The sequence below is a fragment of the Amblyraja radiata genome, chromosome 7, assembly GCF_010909765.2.
Source record: "Amblyraja radiata isolate CabotCenter1 chromosome 7, sAmbRad1.1.pri, whole genome shotgun sequence".
Classification (NCBI taxonomy): domain Eukaryota; kingdom Metazoa; phylum Chordata; class Chondrichthyes; order Rajiformes; family Rajidae; genus Amblyraja; species Amblyraja radiata.
The window spans coordinates 23,597,114-23,619,661 of record NC_045962.1 but is presented as its reverse complement, the minus strand read 5'-3'; the positions used below and the strand labels follow the sequence as shown (position 1 = coordinate 23,619,661).

General features: G+C 41.5%; 1 protein-coding gene across 6 annotated transcripts in view; it reads right to left on the bottom strand.

The window, feature by feature from the left end:
* The window catches only part of ttn (titin), a 324,330-nt gene that overhangs the window by 273,860 nt on the left and 27,922 nt on the right, over window positions 1-22,548 (bottom strand). For all 6 annotated transcript variants that reach the window (XM_033023845.1, XM_033023846.1, XM_033023847.1 and 3 more), the window contains exons 28-38: window positions 22,282-22,542; window positions 19,201-19,461; window positions 14,105-14,368; window positions 10,058-10,318; window positions 9,690-9,950; window positions 9,276-9,536; window positions 9,025-9,166; window positions 7,883-8,051; window positions 7,183-7,414; window positions 4,885-5,169; window positions 4,365-4,490 (exon numbers count right to left, since the gene is read on the bottom strand). In XM_033023845.1, coding sequence (XP_032879736.1) covers window positions 4,365-4,490; window positions 4,885-5,169; window positions 7,183-7,414; window positions 7,883-8,051; window positions 9,025-9,166; window positions 9,276-9,536; window positions 9,690-9,950; window positions 10,058-10,318; window positions 14,105-14,368; window positions 19,201-19,461; window positions 22,282-22,542 — 2,523 coding nt within the window. The remainder of the gene's footprint in view (window positions 1-4,364; window positions 4,491-4,884; window positions 5,170-7,182; window positions 7,415-7,882; window positions 8,052-9,024; window positions 9,167-9,275; window positions 9,537-9,689; window positions 9,951-10,057; window positions 10,319-14,104; window positions 14,369-19,200; window positions 19,462-22,281; window positions 22,543-22,548) is intronic.

The window sequence follows — 22,548 nt, the reverse complement described above, 5'->3', positions numbered from 1 at the left end:
CAGAGCGCAAACATTTGGCAAAGCAGTCAACTAATTTACACTTAGTCTCACTGATGCCGAGGAAGTCACAATCGAGAGCAGCAAATGCAAAAATGAAGTTGGAGGGGGATGCATATAAACTTCAGTCTCACCTGGAAGGTCAGTTGAAATCTTGGAATGGGAATTGAGGGAGGAGGTGTAGGGACAGGTGCTGCACCTCCTGCAGTTGCTGGGGTAAGTTGCTAGGGGAGCAGGATGGGTGGGGGAAGGATGAGTGAGCAATAGAGTCATGAAGAAAGTGTTCTTGATGGAAAGCAGAAAGAGGTGTAAACAGGAAGATGTGGCTGGTTATGGCATTTGCCGCTGAAACTGGCAGAAATGTCAGTGAATGCTGTATTGGATTCTGGTGGGGTTCAAAGTTAAAGAAACTCTATATCTGTTCTGTCCAAGGAAGTGTTGCTAGAGCAGAACTGTGGGAGATGGAGGAGACATGATAATGCTGCATCTACAACTACAGACTAAACCACTTTTTCATGAACACCAAATTCTCCAATTTTGGGTAACCTCTGCCCCTTCTCGCTGACCCAGTTTCTCTCCACCCCCACCGCCCCTCTTTCGTCATCCATTTCCTTTCTCCTCCATCATCTACTCATCTGCCATCCCTCTGTACACTGGGCCTCCCACATTTCCCCCCCACCTCCCATTCCCTTATACCTACTATCCTTTCCTCCGTTTTACATTGCACTCCTCATTTTCCTTTCTGTTCAGATTGCACAATTTGCACTCTCTCGGTTTGGTTACTATCTCTACACTTTTTATCTCCACCTGACTCATCTGCCAATCAAACTCTTCTCAGTTAGATCCACCTGTCACTTGTCGGATCTGGCCTCACCCCCTTCCCCTCACCTCTTTCCACCAGCTATCTCCCATCAATTCCATCAGTTTGAAGAAGGGGCATGACCCAAAATGTTGTCGATCCTTTTCCCTTCATAGATGCTGCTTGACCCACTGAGTTCCTTGAGCAGTTTGATTTTTTGTTCAAGATTCCAGCATCAGTAATCTCTTGTGTCTCCATGAAATTAAAATGTAGTACCTCAATAGGCGGTAATTGTTCTGTTACTACTTAGGCCACATGCTAATTGTACACAAACAGATTTGCGCTAGGCCTCACTCTGACAATGAAGGAGGACCAGGACAGAAAAGTCAGATTGGGAATAGGAGGGGGAGTTAAAGTGCTGAGCAAATGGGAGATCAGGTAGGTTAAGGCGGACTGAGCGAAGGTGCTCGACGAAACGATTGCCGAGCCTGCGCTTGGTCTCGCCGATGTACTGAAGTTGACACATTGAACAGCAGATACAGTAGATGAGGTGGAGGAGGTGCAAATGAACCTCTGCCTTATCTGAAAAGACTGTTGGGGTCCTTGGATGGAGTCGAGGGGGGAGAGGTGTTGCATCTCCTTCGGTTGTAGGGGAATGTACCTGGGGAAGGGGTGGTTTGGGTGGGATGAGACAAGTTGACCAGGGAGTTGTGGAGGGAATGGTCTCTGCAGAAAGCAGAAAGGGGAGGAGATGGGAAGATATGGCCAGTAGTGGGATCCCGTTGGAGGTGGCGAAAGTGTTGGAGGATTATATGCTGTATGCAACGGCTGATGGGGTGGAAGGTGAGGACAAGGGGGACTGTCCTTGGTGCGAATGGCGGGAGGGGGAGCAAGAGCGGAGCTGTGGGATATCGAGGAGACCCTAGTGAGAGCCTCATCTATAATGGAAAAGGGAAACCCCCTTTTTCTAAAGAATGAGGACATCGCCGATCATCTAGTATGGAAAACCTTATCCTCAGCGCAGATGCAGTGTAGATGGAGAAATAAGCGAGTTCGGCATTCCGACTGTGCATGCCCAGGTCATAGGTCACTCGTGATAAACATTCTCGGCAGCTGTGCTGTTGCGAGTTTGCAGGCTGCGGGTGCTGTTGAGTTGCTACTGAGCCGTCCCATCCCCTCCCGAGTTTCCCGTCCCTGTCCAGGGGCGGCCGGAGGTGTCCGGGGTGGCCCTGGGCTGGCATGGCGCCGGCCCGGGGGGTTTGCGACCCCGGACTTGCAGCCGGTGCGGGGGGGGAAGCGCTGGCTCCATCATTGCGTACAGTTTTGGTCTCCTAATCTGAGGAAAGACATTCTTGCCATAGAGGGAGTACAGAGAAGGTTCACCAGACTGATTCCTGGGATGTCAGGACTTTCATATGAAGAAAGACTGGATAGACTCGACTTGTACACGCTAGAATTTAGAAGATTGAGGGGGGATCTTATAGAAACTTACAAAATTCTTAAGGGGTTGGACAGGCTAGATGCAGGAAGATTATTCCCGATGTTGGGGAAGTCCAGAACTAGGGGGTCACAGTTTAAGGATAAGAGGGAAGTCTTTTAGGACTGAGATGAGAAAATCATTTTTTACACAAAGAGTGGTGAATCTGTGGAATTCTCTGCCACAGAAGGTAGTTGAGGCCAGTTCATTGGCTATATTTAAGAGGGAGTTAGATGTGGCCCTTGTGGCTAACGGGATCAGGGGGTATGGAGAGAAGGCATGGATGGGATACTGAGTTGGATGATCAGCCATGATCAGGCTCGAAGGGCCGAATGGCCTACTCCTGCACCTATTTTCTATGTTTCTATCTCGGCTCTGCCTGTACGGTCGGATTAGCCGTCAGCCCTGGACTGGCTGAGCGTCAGCCCAGAGCGGTGGTAGCTCTGGACTTGCAGCCGGCATGGAGGGGGACGCTGGCTCTGGCTCGGCTCTGCTCCGACTCCCGGGGGATCCTGTTCCGCGGCAGGCCGGGGACCATCGGCTGTGCCTCTCTCATTGTCCAGTGGCTGTCGGTTGGCCCCCTCGGTGTCGGCGGGTGCTGAGCGCCAGTTATCGGCGGGGATACACACGGGGTGCTGCGGTGGCTCGGCGGGTCAGGCAACATCTCGGGAGAAGTGTCTCGACCCGAAACGTCCTTTTCTCCGGGGTTGCTGCCTGACCCGCTGAGTTGCCGTAGCATATTGTGTGTGTCCCCGTTGATGGCTGGTGCTCGGCTTTCTCCAGCTCAGGGGGGTTGGCCGGTGGCCGCTGGGTGGGGCGGGGGGGGTGCGACTGGCAGCCCCTGGCCCGTCGGGGAGCGTGTTCCTCGGGAGTTGGAGCGGGCTTGGGCTGGAATTGGCACTCCTTCTCTGCGCTGGCTTTGGGACTGGGGCCACCGCTGCTCCGGGCCAGTGTCCTGTCGGTACGGGGCTGTCAGTTGGCCCGGCAGGGCAGGCGGAGTTGAGCTGGGGTCGGCGCTTCTTCTCCGCGCTGGCTGTGGGCCTGGGATCGCCGCTGCTCCGGGCCAGTGTCTCGTCGGTCCGGACGTCTCCGCCCCCCCACCCCCCTCCGATGACGGTCCAGTGGCGTTTCGGCAGCGCTTGAGGCGCCGGGTACCCGGGTTCGATCCTGGCTGCGGATGAGGTGCGGGCCTGTGCGCGCGCAGCTGCTGAGAATGTCTCTCCGCTGGTCCAGTCTCTCCCACTCGCTACTGCCCCCTCTCTCTCGATCTCCCGTTACTTGGCACCCCCGGTCCTCAGATTAAATGCAGCCAGCGCTTTGACCTTTGACAAATCCCATGATTCCTTGCATTTTTCAGAATACCAAAGTCTTTGTAAAACTTGTAGAGTAAAAGTACTGTTTGTTTGGGATTACCTGGCATTAATTACAATGTAGTCATAAAATCAGAGTCATAAAGCACGGAAACTTCAGGCCAACCCGGCCATGCCAACCTAGTTTATGATCATTTTGGAGACTAATTTGTGGAGCTACAATCATCTACCAGTTTGAGAATGGAAAAAAAAAATCAGCATTTCAACTCTTAATTACTGACCTGTGACCTCTGTTGGTCTATGTCATTGCAGTTTAGTTTATTGTCACATGTACCGAGGTACAGTGAAAAGTGAAAAGCGTTTGTTGCGTACCTACCAATCAGCAGAAAGACTATACATGATTACAATCGAGCCATCCACAGTGTATAGATACATGTTAAAGGATTAATGTTAGTGCAAGATAAAGTCCAGTAAAGTCTGAATAAAGATAGCCAAGGGTCTCCAATGAGGTAGAAAGTACTGAAGACCGCCCTCTAGTTGTTGATAGGATGGTTCAGTTGCCTGGTAACAGCTGGGAGGAAACTGTCCCTGGATTTGTATAGATAATGTGTCAGCACAGGTGAATCTCAGTTGTGTTAGCTAAAATGGTCTGGCACATACATATCAATTCAGGTAAATGAAAACATCCCTTTGGAAACCAATTTCAGCAAAAGTCACCACTTTGTGGTTAAGAAGAGAAAAACAAAGAGACGTAAAGCTGAAGTTTGTATTTCAAACTTACCTGTTCCGGTAACACGGCACATAAATTGAGCAGATTTTCCTTCAGTGGTAGTAGTGTCTTGAATTGGACTTATAATGGTAGGTGGATCAGCAGGTACATCTGCCACAGGTGAAACAACTTCTGGAACTGAAAATAATTAAATAAATTAATTGACTGCTTTTAAATATTATTCTGGTTATTCCTAAATGACATACGAGTGAATGTAATCTAGGGCAATGTGTAAGACTTTCCAAAGAGCAGTGAAATTTATTGCGATGATAAAATTATGCAAAACATAAAGCTACTATTTGTAGAAAATAGAAATAAGTTACATTTAGTTATCTGCAAAAATAGATAATGACAGAAACAAAATAAATCAAAACATTATGCAACCTATTTTCTCTTGTTTTGACTTCAAAGCATACCGACAAGTTTACTATTCAACTGCATGCCAAAGACAAATTTCACCTCCTCACGACGGGCAATTATAAGAAATTCCCACATATCATAGTACTAAATACATCAATTATTTCAATTATACCTTCAATATCAAGTGAAGCACCACTAACAGCGACCCCAGCTTCATTTTTTGCTTCACAAGTGTAGGTGCCAGCATCTTCAGGGAATGTTTCAATCAGTAGCAAAGTATACTGGTTCTCATCATGAAGAATCTTGCGTTTAAATCCAGAGGAAAGCTTTTGACCATCTTTGTACCAAGATACTTCTAATTTTGGTGTACCAACTATTACTCCACAAAATCGTGCGGGTTCTCCTGCTTTCACAGCACAAGGTTCCAGTTCCACATTGAAAGACGGTGGATCAGGAGCTACAAACAAGAAGGTTCAAGATTTCAGCATATTTCCACAAATTGATAAAATTTTGGTCTTTCACACGTGCAATGTTACACACTTTCCTGAATTTGCCTGAACTAATTAGAATATGTTAAAAGCCATTTAAAAAATATCAATTTACAGAACTAAATAATTGGATATTTAAAGAAAAACACAATATGATGCCTTTATTTATGGAGAGTTAATATTCAGCTTCAATTAACCACCTTCATTTTTGTTGCATTTCTTAAACAGTTGTTCGAAACAAATTGAGATTTACTTGAATAAAATTTTGTCTTGGTAGTTGTGGGCCAAAATTCAATTTTGGCAGGTGCACAAAACAGGTTCAGCAAGGGACGGCTTAATATACCATCCACACTCTTATCCATTTTTATTGATGTCAATGGAAAGGACCATTAAGTAAATATTAATATAATTTGTGGATCGCATTTCACCACTCCTCCCTCTGCTAAAGATGAATAATGGAAATGAAAATGTTTTAAACCCCTTCCTCAGTATTTACAAATATATTAATAAAGGCCACCAAAGCCCCATGCTTTCCCTTTGGATGAGCATCAATTCTGATTGTCCCACAGCAACATTCTTGGCATTTAGACCTGATCTCATGAACCTCTTTCCTGTCCCACACATCTCGTGACAATTGTCTATTGAGTCTGTTAGAAGATAACAATGAATGCCACTCTGTAAATTTTCCTCAAGATTAACAGCTCACTCAAAGCAAACTTGTTGTGACCAACTGAATAATTGATCATATATCCTGCCTTCGACAAAGACTTCATGTAACAGCTAGCATCATCTTGCCTTTCACTTAAATCTGTTTGCATGACAGTAATTTTAACATCTTCATTTCACCATTGTTGAGATGAAAGTGTACACATATAAATATTTTTTGCATTGATATATACACAAATGCTACAGTTTCCTATAATGCCTCTGCGCACACACTTTGTTGCAATCTATTGTCCTCTCTTTAATGCCAAAGCAAATTCAACTTGGTTTATTACCAAAATATCCTTGTTTGTTTCCATCCTTTATAACTACACTGACTGATTCCTCGCCCACTATCTACTTCAATTTAACCTCTTCTGTTTCCCCATATTCTACTTTTCTACTATCAACCTTTCCCTCCACATAAATTTACTAATCCATAGACAGTGCAATTTCCACAACATATTATGGCTTCTATATCCATGTGTGCATCAACATCTCACAAACCCTATTCCTTTCCTTCTGACCCTGGTAAAAATAATATCAAGGTATATTTGCAATTAAAGGCTTTAAAACTTTCAGCCACTGTTTTTCATCTGCTGAGGTTTCTTCCATTTATAATTTTCTGTTGTTATTTTTTCTCTCATCCATCATAATTATTTTCAAGGTTAGGATCCTATCTCATTATACACATATTATCTCCTTATTATATACTCCGTCTGACAAAGGAAACATCACCCATTCCTTCTCTCCAGATATGTTGCCTGTCCCGCTGAGTTACTCAAGCATTTTGTGTCTGTCTCCTTATTATTACCAGCTTCAGCCGATGCATTCTTGTCAGCTTCCTATTTTCCGCTTTGTAAACTGTAAAATTCTGATGAAACCCTGCTTTTCTTTCTTCATAACTCCTGAACCGCACTACATTGATTGGCTCACTTATAAAGCCCCAATTCAATATTCCCACTGTTTAATTTATTTCATTCATAAAAATATCATAACCTCTTCCAATCTGTCCCATCAACTTCAAAACCACAAATATTCTTCAGCTTTGGTCTCCTGAACACCTTACACTCACAAAGTACATCGCCTAAAGTTCTACTATTTTCTTCCTGAAGTTCTAAGCACCTCCATTCTCTAGTGCTGCTTTTAGAATCTCTTCATAAATTACCTGAATGAAAAAACTTTGTTCAAGCATATAGTTTTGTCTAATTAAAGAGTTACATTTGTAGAGTTGAAAGTGTTGCAAAACAGCCAAAATCTATTGTTATTCTTGTACATACCATTAATATGAAGTGTTACAGTACTTCGATTCTTTCCTGCAACAAAGACGTATTCTCCAGAATCAGAAACTCTTGTTTCAGTAATGGTCATTCGATGCACACGTCTTTGAATTATGTATCTGTATCTTTCTTCAACTTGGAAATTGATTTCAATTCCATCTTTGAGCCATTGAGCCTCAACCTCATCTTCATTGACTTCAAATTCAATTACAGCTCGCTTTTTCTCAATTATCTAAATATGAAGAATCATTTTGTTAAAATTTTGCATGAAAATATCCAATAACTGCCTGCCTATCACATATATTATCAGTTTTCTACTTCTTATGGTGTTTGATAACTGTAAAAGTTAGGGATTCTAAGTAAAAAGTAAGAAACACATTAAGAAACACGCTTTGTAAATATTTGATTAGTGTATAAATGTAAATAATTTGGTGTACATATAGCTGCTGGTGTACATATGGTGTACATATAGCTGCTAAATTTGTATGATATTTATAAGCAGTTGAATAAGGGGTGGGAATTAATAAGCTTTGGCTTCTTCCTGCTCCTTTTCGGACACATACGATTTCATTTATTTATAGATATTGTTTATGCCACTTTATAAATATTCTTGTTTTGTTTTTTGTATGCTGTTTCACACTTGCTTTTTATTCTTTCTGTTCGAAATAAAGAATTAAATAAATAATAAATAAATAAATACCTGAATATCCGTGGAAATGGGTTTTGAAATCAAAATGTGTCGTCCTTCCATATACAAATTAGCAGTAGAAATACTTCCACCTGCTACAGCTGTGTACTGGCCAGCATCAGACATTTTTGTAACAGGAATGGTGAGACGATGGACAAATTTTTCATTGTGAATCTTAATTCTGTGGAAAAAAAGCAATAAAAGTGAAATTGTAAGTTCAGCATTTTAAATTTAGCTTTGGACAAGGCCAAAATTACTAAAAGTATAGGAAATGGTGGTGAGGCCAATGAATGATGTAGAAGAAGCATGATTTACAGGAATACCTGAAGTTTTGGGGTGGTGCAGCAGGTTGGAGGAAGAGTGGGAATTTAAGTACATTGTACATGAGTACAGTGCAACAAAATATTGGAAGGCACTAATGTACATCTGTTGCTTTAAGTAAATACAGGTGATATGGACATTGAATTAACAGAGCAGGAGTTCAGTGAAATAACATTTTCCTGGAGGATTGTGGTAACTGATGATAATGAGCCTCTTCATGGTGCCATTGCCTAGGTAACCAACGCCTTAACTGAACAAGGGATGCTTTAGCATAATATCGCCAAACCCTATCCGAAAGGTCATTTACGCAATATGTAAAGTTTATGATGATTATGTGGGGAAGGCAACGTCAGAAGCAATGTTCCATGTGGCTTCTTGCTCTGGATTGCCTGAGACATAACCGTAATTTGGTGATGCTGAACTTTATTTCTAAATGTATATAAAAGTGCTACATTTTACACAATTGTCAAGAGAATGAGCAATCTGTTACCAGTAAGGCACGCAAGCCTCTCTCTTCCACCCTCTCTGCCCAGTAGATGAAAGATCAATTGAATAAATAATTTTGTCTGAACATAGAATGAAGTTATGTCAATATTTATCTTGCTCCACAACATGTACATTCGGGATGGGATGGGTGGGAGGAGTGAGTGGGGGTATTGCTGGTGGGCCAGTGTAGATTTGTAGAGCAGTGATGTTGTGAGAGGATAAGCAGCAGAGTTTTACCAAAGTTATGATTTTATAGTTTAAAGAGGGCATAAAGTGGGAAGTCAACAGGCAAGCATCGGAATAGTCACGTTGAGGATACGAGGTTAACTGATGCATAGATTAGATACCTGTCAGAAGGCTGTATTTCTTCACCATTCTTCATCCATTGTAATGTAATGTTAGGTTCTGAAACTTCACACTCAAAGGTGGCTTTCTTCTTTTCAGTGATTTTGATGTCTTTGATATGTTTCCTGAATTCAATTTGCCGAGCTACAAAAGAAAAAAAATGCGGATTAAATACAGTGAATAGTAGGTTAAACAATATTAATGTGATGCATATTACCAAACCTAATCATAAATAAATAATACAAGTTATTACCAGTCACATATAAAGTTGCTGCAGATGATGCTGATCCAGCAACAAAACTGTACTCAGCTGCATCACCAAAGTGAACATTCCGAATTGAAAGTATGTGATTTGATTGCTTTGTCTTTAGTTGTGTCCTCTCAGTTGATTTGATCTCTTTACCATTCTTGAGCCACTTGTAAGTTATACCTTCAAAATTCACTGTTACTTCAAAGGTAATTGTATCTTTCTCTTGGGCATTCATGTCCTTTAACATAGATGTAATTAAAATGGCTAAAAAAAAAAAGAAAACCATGTATTAGCTACAGTCACTTGACATACATCATTAATGACTTTGATAGAACACACCCAAATGATTACATATGCAATAATGAAAAATGAACTTTAAACATGGATACACAGTATATATCAATGAGAAAGTCTTACGTTTTACTGTCAAAGTAGCAGATATTTTGTCATTTCCACAGATAAAGGTATACTCTGCAGAGTCTTCATGGCTTGTGTTCATTATGATCAGCTGATGGAGTTTGCCTTGCACAACTATTTTAAACTTGTCAGTCATTTCTATTTCCACACCATTTTTCAACCATGTGGCTGGGACATTGAAATGTGACACCTCACACTGAAAAGTTGCAGTTTTTGTCTCTGGAACCTCAATGCTCTTCATTGTCTTGGTGATATGTACAGCTTGAAATAAATTTAAATGAAAATTAGTGTACAAAAATCATGGATTTGTTAATTAGTTTATTTAAATTTCTCTTTTGTGAAACAGAAAAATATAGTTTTACACTCACATTCCACATAAAGTTTGGCTTTACATTCCAGTTGCCCAATGATGGCTGAGTACTCGCCAACTTGTGCTGAGGTGATATTCTCCAATATTAGTTTGTGAACTTTCCTTTCTGAAATTACTTTACATTTGCTACTTGGCTTAAGTTCGACATTGTTGAACATCCATTTTACTGGCACATTGTCATGTGACACACTCAATTCAAATGTAGCTGTGGAATTTTCCATGGCAGTAATATCCTTTGGTTTCTTAATAACCTTGATAACTATTAAGACAAAACCGTAGCATTATTCAATGTCTACTCATTCAGATAAATATTTCAGATACGATTATAATGTTTGCATGAAGAAAAAATACATACTTTAGTAACTTCAAGAACACAATTTATATAGAAATAATGGATAATTAATGAAATTGGAACAAAATAAATCATGCAATATTTTACTAATTATTTGTAATCCTATTATTTTCAATTTTAATTAAATCTTCACTTTAGGGAGGCTCTCTAGCACTGCAGGTGATGTGGCTGCCTCTTAGCTCCAACAAATTGTGTTTGAATCTGATCTCTGGGGGGTGGGAGGGGGGGCTGAGTGTGTCCCAAAAACGTGATAGTTATTAAGATAGCTACTGTTGAATGGGTGGGTGATCAAGTAATCTGTGGGTTCTTAATGGATAAATGTGAGAGAATAGGTCATAAGGAGATAATTGGAAGAATGGGATTGGTTTGAGAGCCACCATTGACTCCATGGGCTACATGGCTCACGCCATATCATGGGAACATACATTAAAACCACTTCAGATAGCCCTTGCTTTCTCTCTCCATCCCCGCCTCTCCCCAGTTCTCCCACTAGTCTTACTGTCTCCGACTAGATTCTATCTTTGTCCTGCCCCCTCCCCTGACATCAGTCTGAAGAAGGGTCTCGACCCGAAACTTCACCCATTCCTTCTCTCCAGCCCATTCCTTCGCCTCAGGGATGCTGCCTGACCCGCTGAGTTACTCCAGCATTTTGAGTCTACCTTTGATTTAAACCAGTATCCGCAGTTCTTTCCTACACATATTAAAACCATTGAGCTAATACCCACATTATACTAAGCTATATAGGTTGGTCACATTATGCACATTTCAAACAATGCAAGACTCCTAAAACATATTGAAAATGCATGAATGCATTAGTATTTTTCAACAATATTTCAATATTTGTATTATTCAATATTTGATGCTTCTATACCAACTAGGACTGGTGCAGAGACATCACGGTACTGTCACATTTCTGCTCCCCCAACCTAGAATCCCTCTTTATAAACTGCAAACCCTTCTACTCTCCGAGGGAATTTAACTCCTTTATTCTCGCTGGAGTTTACATTCCCCCCCATGCCTGCGTATGTGAGGCGCAAATGCAACTCGCTGACCAGGTAATGAGGGTAGAGAGTGACTTCCCGGACTCCACGGTCATTGTTTTGGGGACTTTAACAAAGCTAACCTCAGCCGTGACCTTCCAAAATACAGACTTCATGTTACCTGCCCCACCAGAAGGGAGAGAACACTCGATCACTGTTATACAGCAATCAAGAACGCATATCGCTCTATTCCCCGGGCGGGTCTGGGTCTCTCTGATCATTGTCTAGTTCACCTTATTCCGACCTACAGGCAGAAGCTAAAAGCTGCTAAGCCTGTGGTCAGAACAACGAAAAGGTGGACAAGCGAGGGCATTGAGAACCTACAATCCTGCTTTGACTGCACAGATTAGAATGTGTTCAGGGAAGCAACCACAAGCCTCGATTAGTATACAGACACTGTATCATCATATGTCAGCTTTTGCGAGGACAGTTGCATTCCAACTAAGACCCGAGCATGGTTCAACAACAACAAGCCCTGGTTCACTACAGAACTCAGGCAGCTCCGACAGTCTAAAGAGGAGGCCTACAGGAGCGGGGATGCAGACCTGTACAGGCAGGCCAAGTACAAGCTGAGAAGAGGAATCAGAGCTGCCAAGGAAAGGTACTCTGAGAAATTGAGGAGCAAGTTCTCAGCTAGTGAAGGGCTTGCAAGAAATTACCAGCTACAAGAGGAAAGCCCCCCGCTCTTTGGACAATCGTCAGCTGACCAACGATCTGAATGAGTTTTACTGCAGGTTTGAAAATCAGAAACGTAACCCTGGTACCTCACTCCCCCCCTCCCCAACCAACACAGCCAGACCCCAGTCTACAAAGAATGGACCCTGCACCCTTTCCTTCCCATTCACCACTTCACACCTGCTTAAGGCAAGACTCCAGTATGAAAAGACTGGACCATTTTCCACCCCGACCAACACTTCACACCCACTCACAGCCTGACCTCAGTCTGCAAAGACTGGGCTTTTCTACACCCACCCCCCTCCAATCACCAGTTCACACACAATCACCCACATCCTCTGTGCTGCACAACATAACTTATCCAATATCAACAATAAAAATAGAGGAGGTGGAGAGGCTTTTCAGAGGACAAAAGAGCCGGAAATCTCCAGGACCTGACAATGTTTCCCCCTCTACTCTTAAGCTCTGTGCCAAACAGCTGGCACCGGTCTATACAGACATTTTTAACCAGTCCCTGCAAACATGTACTGTCCCTGCCTGCTTCAAAGTCTCCACTATTGTCCCTGTACCCAAAAAGGCAAGGATTACTTGGCTTAATGACTACAGGCCTGTCGCACTGACCTCTGTAGTCATGAAGACACTCGAAAGGCTTGTGCTCGCCAAGCTGAAAAATATCACAAACTCCCTGCTGGACCCTCTGCAGTTTGCATATCGGGCCAATAGATCTGTGGATGATGCAGACAACCTGGGCCTGCACTTCATCCTACAGCACCTAGACCGCCAGGGGACCTATGCGAGGATCCTGTTTGTTAATTTTAGCTCTGCATTCAACACCATTGTGCCAGAGCTACTACACTCCAAACTTTCCGAGTTGACTGTGCCTGAACCACTCTGTCAGTGGATAACCAACTTACTGACAGGCAGGAAACAGCATGTAAGGCTGGGAAAGCACATCTCGGACCCGCAAACGCTCAGCATAGAAGCACCGCAAGGCTGCGTACTCTCTCCTCTCCTCTAATCTCTCTACACCAACGACTGCACCTCCCCTGACACCTCTGTCAAGCTTCTCAAGTTTGCGGACGACACAACCCTGATTGGACTGATCCAGGATGGGGAGGAATCTGCCTACAGACAGGAAGTGTCACAGCTGGCGTCCTGGTGCCGTAGCAACAACCTAGAGCTCAATGCTCTTAAGACAGTGGAATTGATTGAAGACTTTAGGAGAGCTCCCCCTCCCCTCACCCCACTCACCATCAACAACACCACAGTCACATCTGTGGAGTCTTTTAAGTTCCTGGGAACCATCATCTCCAAGGACCTTAAGTGGGGGGCTACCATCGACTCCACAGTCAAAAAGGCACAACAGAGGATGTACTTCCTGCGGCAGCTGAGGAAGCACAATCTGCCACAGGCAATGATGGTCCAATTCTACACGGCCATCGTAGAGTCTGTTCTCACCTTCTCCATCATGCTCTGGTTTGGCTTAGCCACCAAGCACGACACCTGGAGGCTGCAGCGAATCGTCCGATCAGCAGAGATTATTGACTGCAACCTTCCCTCCATTGATGAACTGTACACTGCAAGGCCCAGGAAGCGAGCGGGCAAGATCATCTCTGACCCCTCTCACCCTGGCCACAAACTCTTTGAATCACTTCCCTCCGGATTGTCAAAGCTGCCACAGCCAGACATAAAAACAGTTTTTATCCACGAGTAGTTGCTCTACTCAACAGCCAAAAATCTGTAGCCTCCCTTTGATCTGGTATTTTGTTGGTTCACATGCTTGATCAATGGTGTTTTATCATTAATGTTTTATTATTATTAATGTTTAGTGTTTTCGGAGTCATTCGTAACTGTCACTGTATGTCATGTTGTTACTTGTGGGCAGAGCACCAAGGCAAATTCCTTGTATGTGAATATTTGGCCAATAAACTTACTTACTTACTTAAGGCATAAAAGAAAAGAAAATGTCATTACTTACCCTCTACGTGAAGTCTGGCATTTGCTGACACTCTGCCAAGTTTGAAGGTGTACACAGATTCATCTGGGACAACACACTTCTTAATTTTAAGTGTATGTACAACCCCAACTACAGTAATCTCGAACTTGTCGCTTGTTTTGATTTCTTCACCATTTTTAATCCATTGTGCTCCAGTAACATCAGCATGTGTAAGTTCCAACATAAAGATTGCATCATTGGTTTCTGTGACGGTCTGATTTTTCAAGGTCTTCTTTATCTTGACAGCTGTATAAACAGAATTTTGTAAATTTGTATTTGCATTAAAATCTCAATTATCTTTAAAGAAAGTAGAGGTGGAGAGAGGGGGAGACGATGGGAAGGGGGCAGAGGGGGGAGGGAGGGGGAGGGGGAGAGAGAGGAGGGGGAGAGAGGAGAGAGGAGGGGGAAAGAGGGGGAAGGTGGGGGAAGGAGGGGTGAGAGGGTAGAGGGGAGAGAGGAGGGGGAGAGAGAGGAGAGGGGAGACAGGAGGGGGGGACAGGATGGGGGAGAGAAGAGTGGGAGAGAGGGGGGGAATTTTTGGAATGTATGCGGGATAGTTATCTAAATCAACATGTAGAGGAACCAACGAGAGAGCAGGCTATTTTAGACTGGGTATTGAGTAATGAGGAAGGGTTAGTTAGCAGTCTTGTTGTACGTGCCCCCTTGGGCAAGAGTGACCATAATATGGTTGAGTTCTTCATTAGGATGGAGAGTGACATTGTTAATTCAGAAACAATGGTTCTGAACTTAAAGAAAGGTAACTTTGAGGGTATGAGACGTGAATTGGCCAAGATTGACTGGCAATTCATTCTAAAACGGTTGACGGTGGATATGCAATGGAAGACATTTAAAGACTGCATGGATGAACTACAAAAATTGTTCATCCCAGTTTGGCAAAAGAATAAATCAGGGAAGGTAGTGCATCCGTGGATAACAAGGGAAATCAGGGATAGTATCAAAGCGAAGGATGATGCGTACAAATTAGCCAGGAAAAGCAGCATACCGGAGGACTGGGAGAAATTCAGAGACCAGCAGAGGAGGACAAAGGGCTTAATTAGGAAAGGAAAAATAGATTATGAAAGAAAACTGGCAGGGAACATAAAAACTGACTGCAAAAGTTTTTATAGATATGTGAAAAGAAAGAGATTAGTTAAAACAAATGTAGGTCCCTTGCAGTCAGAAACGGGTGAGTTGATCATGGGGAACAAGGATATGGCGGACCAATTGAATAACTACTTTGGTTCCGTCTTCACTAAGGAAGACATAAATAATCTGCCGGAAATAGCAGGGGACCGCGGGTCAAAGGAGTTGGAGGAATTGAGTGAAATCCAGGTTAGCCGGGAAGTGGTGTTGGGTAAATTAAATGGATTAAAGGCCGATAAATCCCCAGGGCCAGATAGGCTGCATCCCAGAGTACTTAAGGAAGTAGCTCCAGAAATAGTGGATGCATTAGTAATAATCTTTCAAAACTCTTTAGATTCTGGAGTAGTTCCTGAGGATTGGCGGGTAGCAAACGTAACCCCACATTTTAAGAAGGGAGGGAGAGAGAAAACGGGGAATTACAGACCAGTTAGTCTAACATCGGTAGTGGGGAAACTGCTAGAGTCAGTTATTAAAGACGGGATAGCAGCACATTTGGAAAGTGGTGAAATCATTGGACAAAGTCAGCATGGATTTACAAAAGGTAAATCATGTCTGACGAATCTTATAGAATTTTTCGAGGATGTAACTAGTAGCGTGGATAGGGGAGAACCAGTGGATGTGGTGTATCTGGACTTCCAGAAGGCTTTCGACAAGGTCCCACATAAGAGATTAGTTTACAAACTTAAAGCACACGGCATTGGGGGTTCAGTATTGATGTGGATAGAGAACTGGCTGGCAAACAGGAAGCAAAGAGTAGGAGTAAACGGGTCCTTTTCACAATGGCAGGCAGTGACTAGTGGGGTACCGCAAGGCTCAGTGCTGGGACCCCAGCTATTTACAATATATATTAATGATCTGGATGAGGGAATTGAAGGCAATATCTCCAAGTTTGCGGATGACACTAAGCTGGGGGGCAGTGTTAGCTGTGAGGAGGATGCTAGGAGACTGCAAGGTGACTTGGATAGGCTGGGTGAGTGGGCAAATGTTTGGCAGATGCAGTATAATGTGGATAAATGTGAGGTTATCCATTTTGGTGGCAAAAACATGAAAGCAGACTATTATCTAAATGGTGGCCGACTAGGAAAAGGGGAGATGCAGCGAGACCTGGGTGTCATGGTACACCAGTCATTGAAAGTAGGCATGCAGGTGCAGCAGGCAGTGAAGAAAGCGAATGGTATGTTAGCTTTCATAGCAAAAGGATTTGAGTATAGGAGCAGGGAGGTTCTACTGCAGTTGTACAGGGTCTTGGTGAGACCACACCTGGAGTATTGCGTACAGTTTTGGTCTCCAAATCTGAGGAAGGACATTATTGCCATAGAGGGAGTGCAGAGAAGGTTCACCAGACTGATTCCTGGGATGTCAGGACTGTCTTATGAAGAAAGACTGGATAGACTTGGTTTATACTCTCTAGAATTTAGGAGATTGAGAGGGGATCTTATAGAAACTTATAAAATTCTTAAGGGGTTGGACAGGCTAGATGCAGGAAGATTGCTCCCGATGTTGGGGAAGTCCAGGACAAGGGGTCACAGCTTAAGGATAAGGGGGAAATCCTTTAAAACCGAGATGAGAAGAACTTTTTTCACACAGAGAGTGGTGAATCTCTGGAACTCTCTGCCACAGAGGGTAGTCGAGGCCAGTTCATTGGCTATATTTAAGAGGGAGTTAGATGTGGCCCTTGTGGCTAAGGGGATCAGAGGGTATGGAGAGAAGGCAGGTACGGGATACTGAGTTGGATGATCAGCCATGATCATATTGAATGGCGGTGCAGGCTCGAAGGGCCGAATGGCCTACTCCTGCACCTAATTTCTATGTTTCTATGTTTCTAAGGGAGGGGGGGGTGTAGGGGAGAGGAGGAGGGGGGTAGAGGGGGAGGGGAGGGGGGAGAGAGGGGATGTGGATGTGGATGTGGATCTATCGCCCCATATTAACCCATTTGATCAGAGAACCACTATAACTTAACGTAGGAAAAAGGGTCTCGACTAGAAACGTCACCCATTCCTTCTCTCCAGAGATGCTGCCTTGCCCGCTGAGTTACTCCAGCATTTTGTGTCTATTTTCACTATAACTTAACCTTTGCCTCATTCTTGTCCTATGCATCCATTCCCCATCCTCTCTACAACTTAAAATTTATTTTCTTTGTTTCCTAGCTCTGACGATAGATCCACATTATACATTAACTTTAAACATTAACATGAAACATTAACTTTATTTCTACTTTCCAAATGCTACCTGACCTGCAGACGTTTCTGTTTTTTACTTCTAACATTTGTAGGTTTGTTTTGATTTTCAGCCATTGTGTAATTGATTGAGTGCCTAATTTGACTGATTACTCCTTTAGCTCCTGACGTACATTTTTATTTGGATGTTTAGTCGCCGTCTGACCCAGCAAAATGAATTGTAATCAATTCTCCCAAATAGAGAACTAACTTTCCTTACACAGCATGCAAGGAACCTTGGCCATAGTCACCTTGCCAACCACCGATTATAGCTGTAGTTATGGGGGAATAGTTTTGATGAACACATCCCTTTTAAAATATAGATACAATCAAACTCTATTTGCCCAGAGTGCACAGAGGACAAGTCTTCAACGACAATAACCATGAGGAATAAAGTCTCTTCTCAGCTTTTGTCTTTACTTTTCCCAGCAGCCTGCCCTGTTTTAGGGAACCTTTGCTAATGCACCCAATCATTTTGAAAACAAATTCCAATTAACACAACTATATCTGGAAGCAGACAAAATGTGGAGGGAGGAACTGCAAATGATGGTTTAAACCAAAGACAAAAAGCTGGAGTAACTCAGCGAATCAGGCAGCACCTCCGGAGGAAAGGAATAGGTGATGTTTCGGGTCGAGACCCTTCTTCAGACAGGGGAAAGGGAGGTATTTGACATGTTCTTCCGATTAAAGTTTAAAATCCCAACTTTCACAAGATTTTTAAACTTTTTGATTCACATTTTTCCCCTCTAGGCAGAGAGCACCTTCACTGAACATTTTATGCTTAATTTCTTGACTTATTACTGATTAAATTAAAAAAAAATCAAAATACTTTGAATTTAAAATGACCAGCTACAATTGATGACGTCAAAATGGCTCGACAGGAACCCTCTGAACTTTTCACCTCACAGGAGGGGGAGGGCGAATTGCTATTGCCACATGCAGGGCAAGTGTAATTGGGGGCTGCGGGTAGGGAATAGGTGCGTTGTGGGAGCAGACCCAACGGGTCTGCACTTGGTCTAGTATATAACTAAAACTCTCACATTGTTTGTTTGCGAGTCTGCCTGTCTGTGATTCAGGGATGCCCAGAACTACGCCAAAACGGTACACGATAGCGCTACAATTTTTGCACCACCTTACTCACAATTGTATTGTGATGTTTTTTTTTAATCAAATTTCATTCAGATTGATGTTATATTTTACAAGTTATTCGCATTTTTAACTTTACAAAATCCCACTTTGAGAAATATTTATTCCATCTGCGCTGGCAGTTACAGCTATGATGTCACAATGGGATTGTAGCCTGCCCTCTACAATGTTGCAATACCAGGACACCGAGTCCTGCTAGCCCTAGCAAGTGCAATTGCATTTTTTTTAAAGTTTAACATGAGGGAGGTTGAAAAAGGGCAAATGAGCCGCCCCTGCACAGTTGGGGACTATGGGTGAGTGGTGGAATATTGCGTTGGGGGAACGGGTGAGTGGTCGAATATTGCGTTGGGGAATGGGTTGCGTTGGGGGACAAGGCCTCCCACGTGACAGGGACCGAACGGGTCCCAATTGGTCTAGTTATAACTATAATCCAGGGCAATTTTTTAATTAATAGGTCCTTCTGGTAAACATTTTTTCTATTAACAATTACATGATTATGCCAATTACATTAAAAGTTTTATTTATACTCTCTAAATATAGAGAAGACATGAATAATTATGGTAATACACTGACCTTCAACTTTAAGTTTTGCAGAAGTCTTAGAACTTGCGACTTGGTATGTGTATTCAGCTGTATCTTCTGATTTAGTTATCTCAAAAATGAGACGTCGAGTGACTCCGTCCACTTCACTTCGGATAATGTCACTGTAATTCATTGGTTTGCCATCCTTTAACCATTTGCCTTCAGAGGATGCATTAGCAACTGCACATTCAAAGATAGCTTGCTGTGATTCAGCTACAGTTTGATCCTTAAGTGGTCTGCTGATGGCACCCCCTGTAGATGTTTAAAAATACAGGAATGAAACAAAACAACCAAGAACAATTTTAGAAACTTAACATACATACACATTTATACTTAGAGTTGCAGAAATTAACAAATGGCATATTTGATACTGAAAACATACTCTGTTAGAAATCATGTCCATGGGAAATGACAATGGTACTTTGTCACTCCTTTTCTGCTTTTGATAACATTTTTTCTCAAATGCTTTTTGAACATAAACAAGACTAATAGAACTGTCCTTGCTTAGTTCCATATCATCTAATGCAGTGGCTTCTCTATTCTCACAACAAAATGGATCAGTGATCCAACATCTCTTCTTCTTTAACTGTAGGCTGCTTATCAAGAACATCAGTTTATCTCTACCTCCCCAATATTTCGCAATCTCTAGCTTGTTTATGTTGTGAGTGCTGACCTAATGTCAATGCTTAGATGATCTACAACTTTTTGCAACGTAATATTGGGAAAGCAAAGCTAGCTGCATAATTTTGTTACTGATTCAAAACCGCTACCCAGATATTTCTAAAATTGAAGCAGAATATTTGTCATCTTGATACTTTATTCAATAAGCTTTAACCCATCATCATATTCAAAAACAAGATCATGACTTCGATCTCCACAAAAGTATCTGCCTCTATCTAAATCACAGCATTCGCACTGAAACCTGTGGCTTTACTACTTTTCAATGCTTTTCTTCTGACTTTATCTTCTCATTCACTACCTTCCAGAGACTTCAACTAATAAAATATTTCTTGTCCTTTCACATAATGAGTGCTCTGTTCCAAATCACTCACTAAATTAGCTTCAGTCTATATTTACTTTAAAATCTCATCTTTGTCTATCCATCCATGATGTCAGTTTACCCTATTGCAAGATGAATATTCATGACAGTTCCACAATCATGAAAATGTATTTATGTAGACATTTTCAGAAAAGTCATAAAATTAATAATTAGCAAACAGAAAATATTTCCCATTTCCCTCCCTTTATCTTTTATCTTGAATGTGAAAACATGCTTGTCTCTGCCAATACTAAAAATTCTACTCATTAACAATAATACTGTTGGAATTATTTTTATCTTTAGAAATGGTTGGCATGGGCAGTTGGGCCATCCATGCCATATGATCCTTTGACTCTAAATGTATTAAAGCAAGTAAATTTCCATGAAGAAAATTTAAAAACAAGGTTTTACATTAAAATATGTGTTTAAACTTTGCGTTAGTAAATAAATGGTATTCCAGTAGTTTTGAGATGAATTTGAATTATTTTCTTGGGTATGCGGGTGGTACACAGATTTTTCTTTCATTGAATAAAAGTTTAAAATTGAATTGTTCAGAAGAGGGAGGAAGTGTAGAAAATCTAGGAATATGTATCAAAATGAAATTTAAAAAGTGACTTGTTATTTCTATTCCAAGAAACAACGAAATAGAAAGATTTAGATAAATAAATGTATTTCAGAGTTTGAGGAAAGGTAATGGTAAAGGAATATGGGATGAAATGTATTTCAAGACGATTATCTGAAGCCAGGAGGAAAGAAACAGAGTGGCCCTGTAAAATCTATATACAAAATTCACAGATTAATCTTCCTTGCAGAAGCACGGGAGAGTTAGATTGAGGATTTTGTAAGCAGACCAATTAGCCTTTCAGATTCTTCATGTTAAAGTGATTTACTCAACCTCAGATGAAGAAGTAACATTAAATAATAAGAATATTGCAGTATGCCACAAAAGGGGTAAACGTGCAGCAGACCTGGTTTATGCCAGGGTTCCTTTCCTGAGAACTATCCGTAAACTGATTTTTGCAGAGGTCAAAAATGAACTATTTAATGAATCGATTTACATGAACATTTATTTATTGTCCACTCCTATGTTGTTACATCTGTACAGAATTAAAACATCCCACATCCAATGATTAGATCGATGAGCATAATATATCAATGTATGTTACGTTGTTTTATAAAATATATTTCATGTGTCAATAGAGGAGATTTGTCATGTCAGTTTCCAAAGCAAATCTCTTAAGTAGCATCCCACTGTGAGCAGCAACTGTGTTCTTAAAGTCCCAGATTACTGCAAGAAAGTTACAAGTAAACAAATTTATTTTGAAGACTGCTTGTCTTTTGAATTAACTAATGGCTCCCTCTTTTACAAAACAAATATGTTTGCATTTCTGTAACTGTTCTGCATTCCTGCCTTGAAAATGCTTTGAAAATTTATGGGTGAATTTGCATAGCCAGATTATATATACGTGCAGAAATATACACGTGCAGAAATTTGAAAGCATGATCAATTGAGATGACCACTGGTTGGAAGAAAATTCTTTCATTATACATAGAGAAAGAAAGTCCATGCCTAGCTTTCAAGAGAACAGTCTTCTCAAGAGAACTGGGATGTCTGAACAAGTATTAATGAAGATATTGAAAAAAACATTTAGTTATTTACATTAAATATTAGTATACATTCATGAAATATATTTTATATGTTGATAAAATAAAATTCTTAATATTTAATGCCAGATATCTTAATTTGATTATAAAACATTTTTTTAACATTAGTGATTAGGTTATCATCTTGATTGTACTTGATGATTAAGCAAACTATTAGCGATGACGCCATTTTTTATTTCAACGAATCAAATTAGCAAATATCTTAAACAAATGTAAAATAATGTGCACGCTGACTATTTTCATTACATTGTTCCAACAATTAGGAAATTTACAATATTTAGAATAAGCTTTCAATTTATCTCCATGAAGAGATGGCCATGATATTTAACATTGTTAAATTAACATAATATCAAAGAATGGTTTTGTACCTGAAACTGTAAGGTTTGCTTTTGATGTCTTTTCACCAGCTATAAATGTGTATTCCCCTTCTTCATCTTTCATTACATTCAGTACAGTCAATTTGTAAAGTTTGCCTTTTGCTACCACCTTATATTTAGGACCCGTTTTGAGCTCCTGTTTTCCAAATATCCAAGCTACATCAATCCCAGTATGAGACAACTCTGCTTCAAATGTAATATTCTGTGTCTCTGAGCATGTCATATTGTTAAGTCCTCTAATAATTTGAATTCCTATAC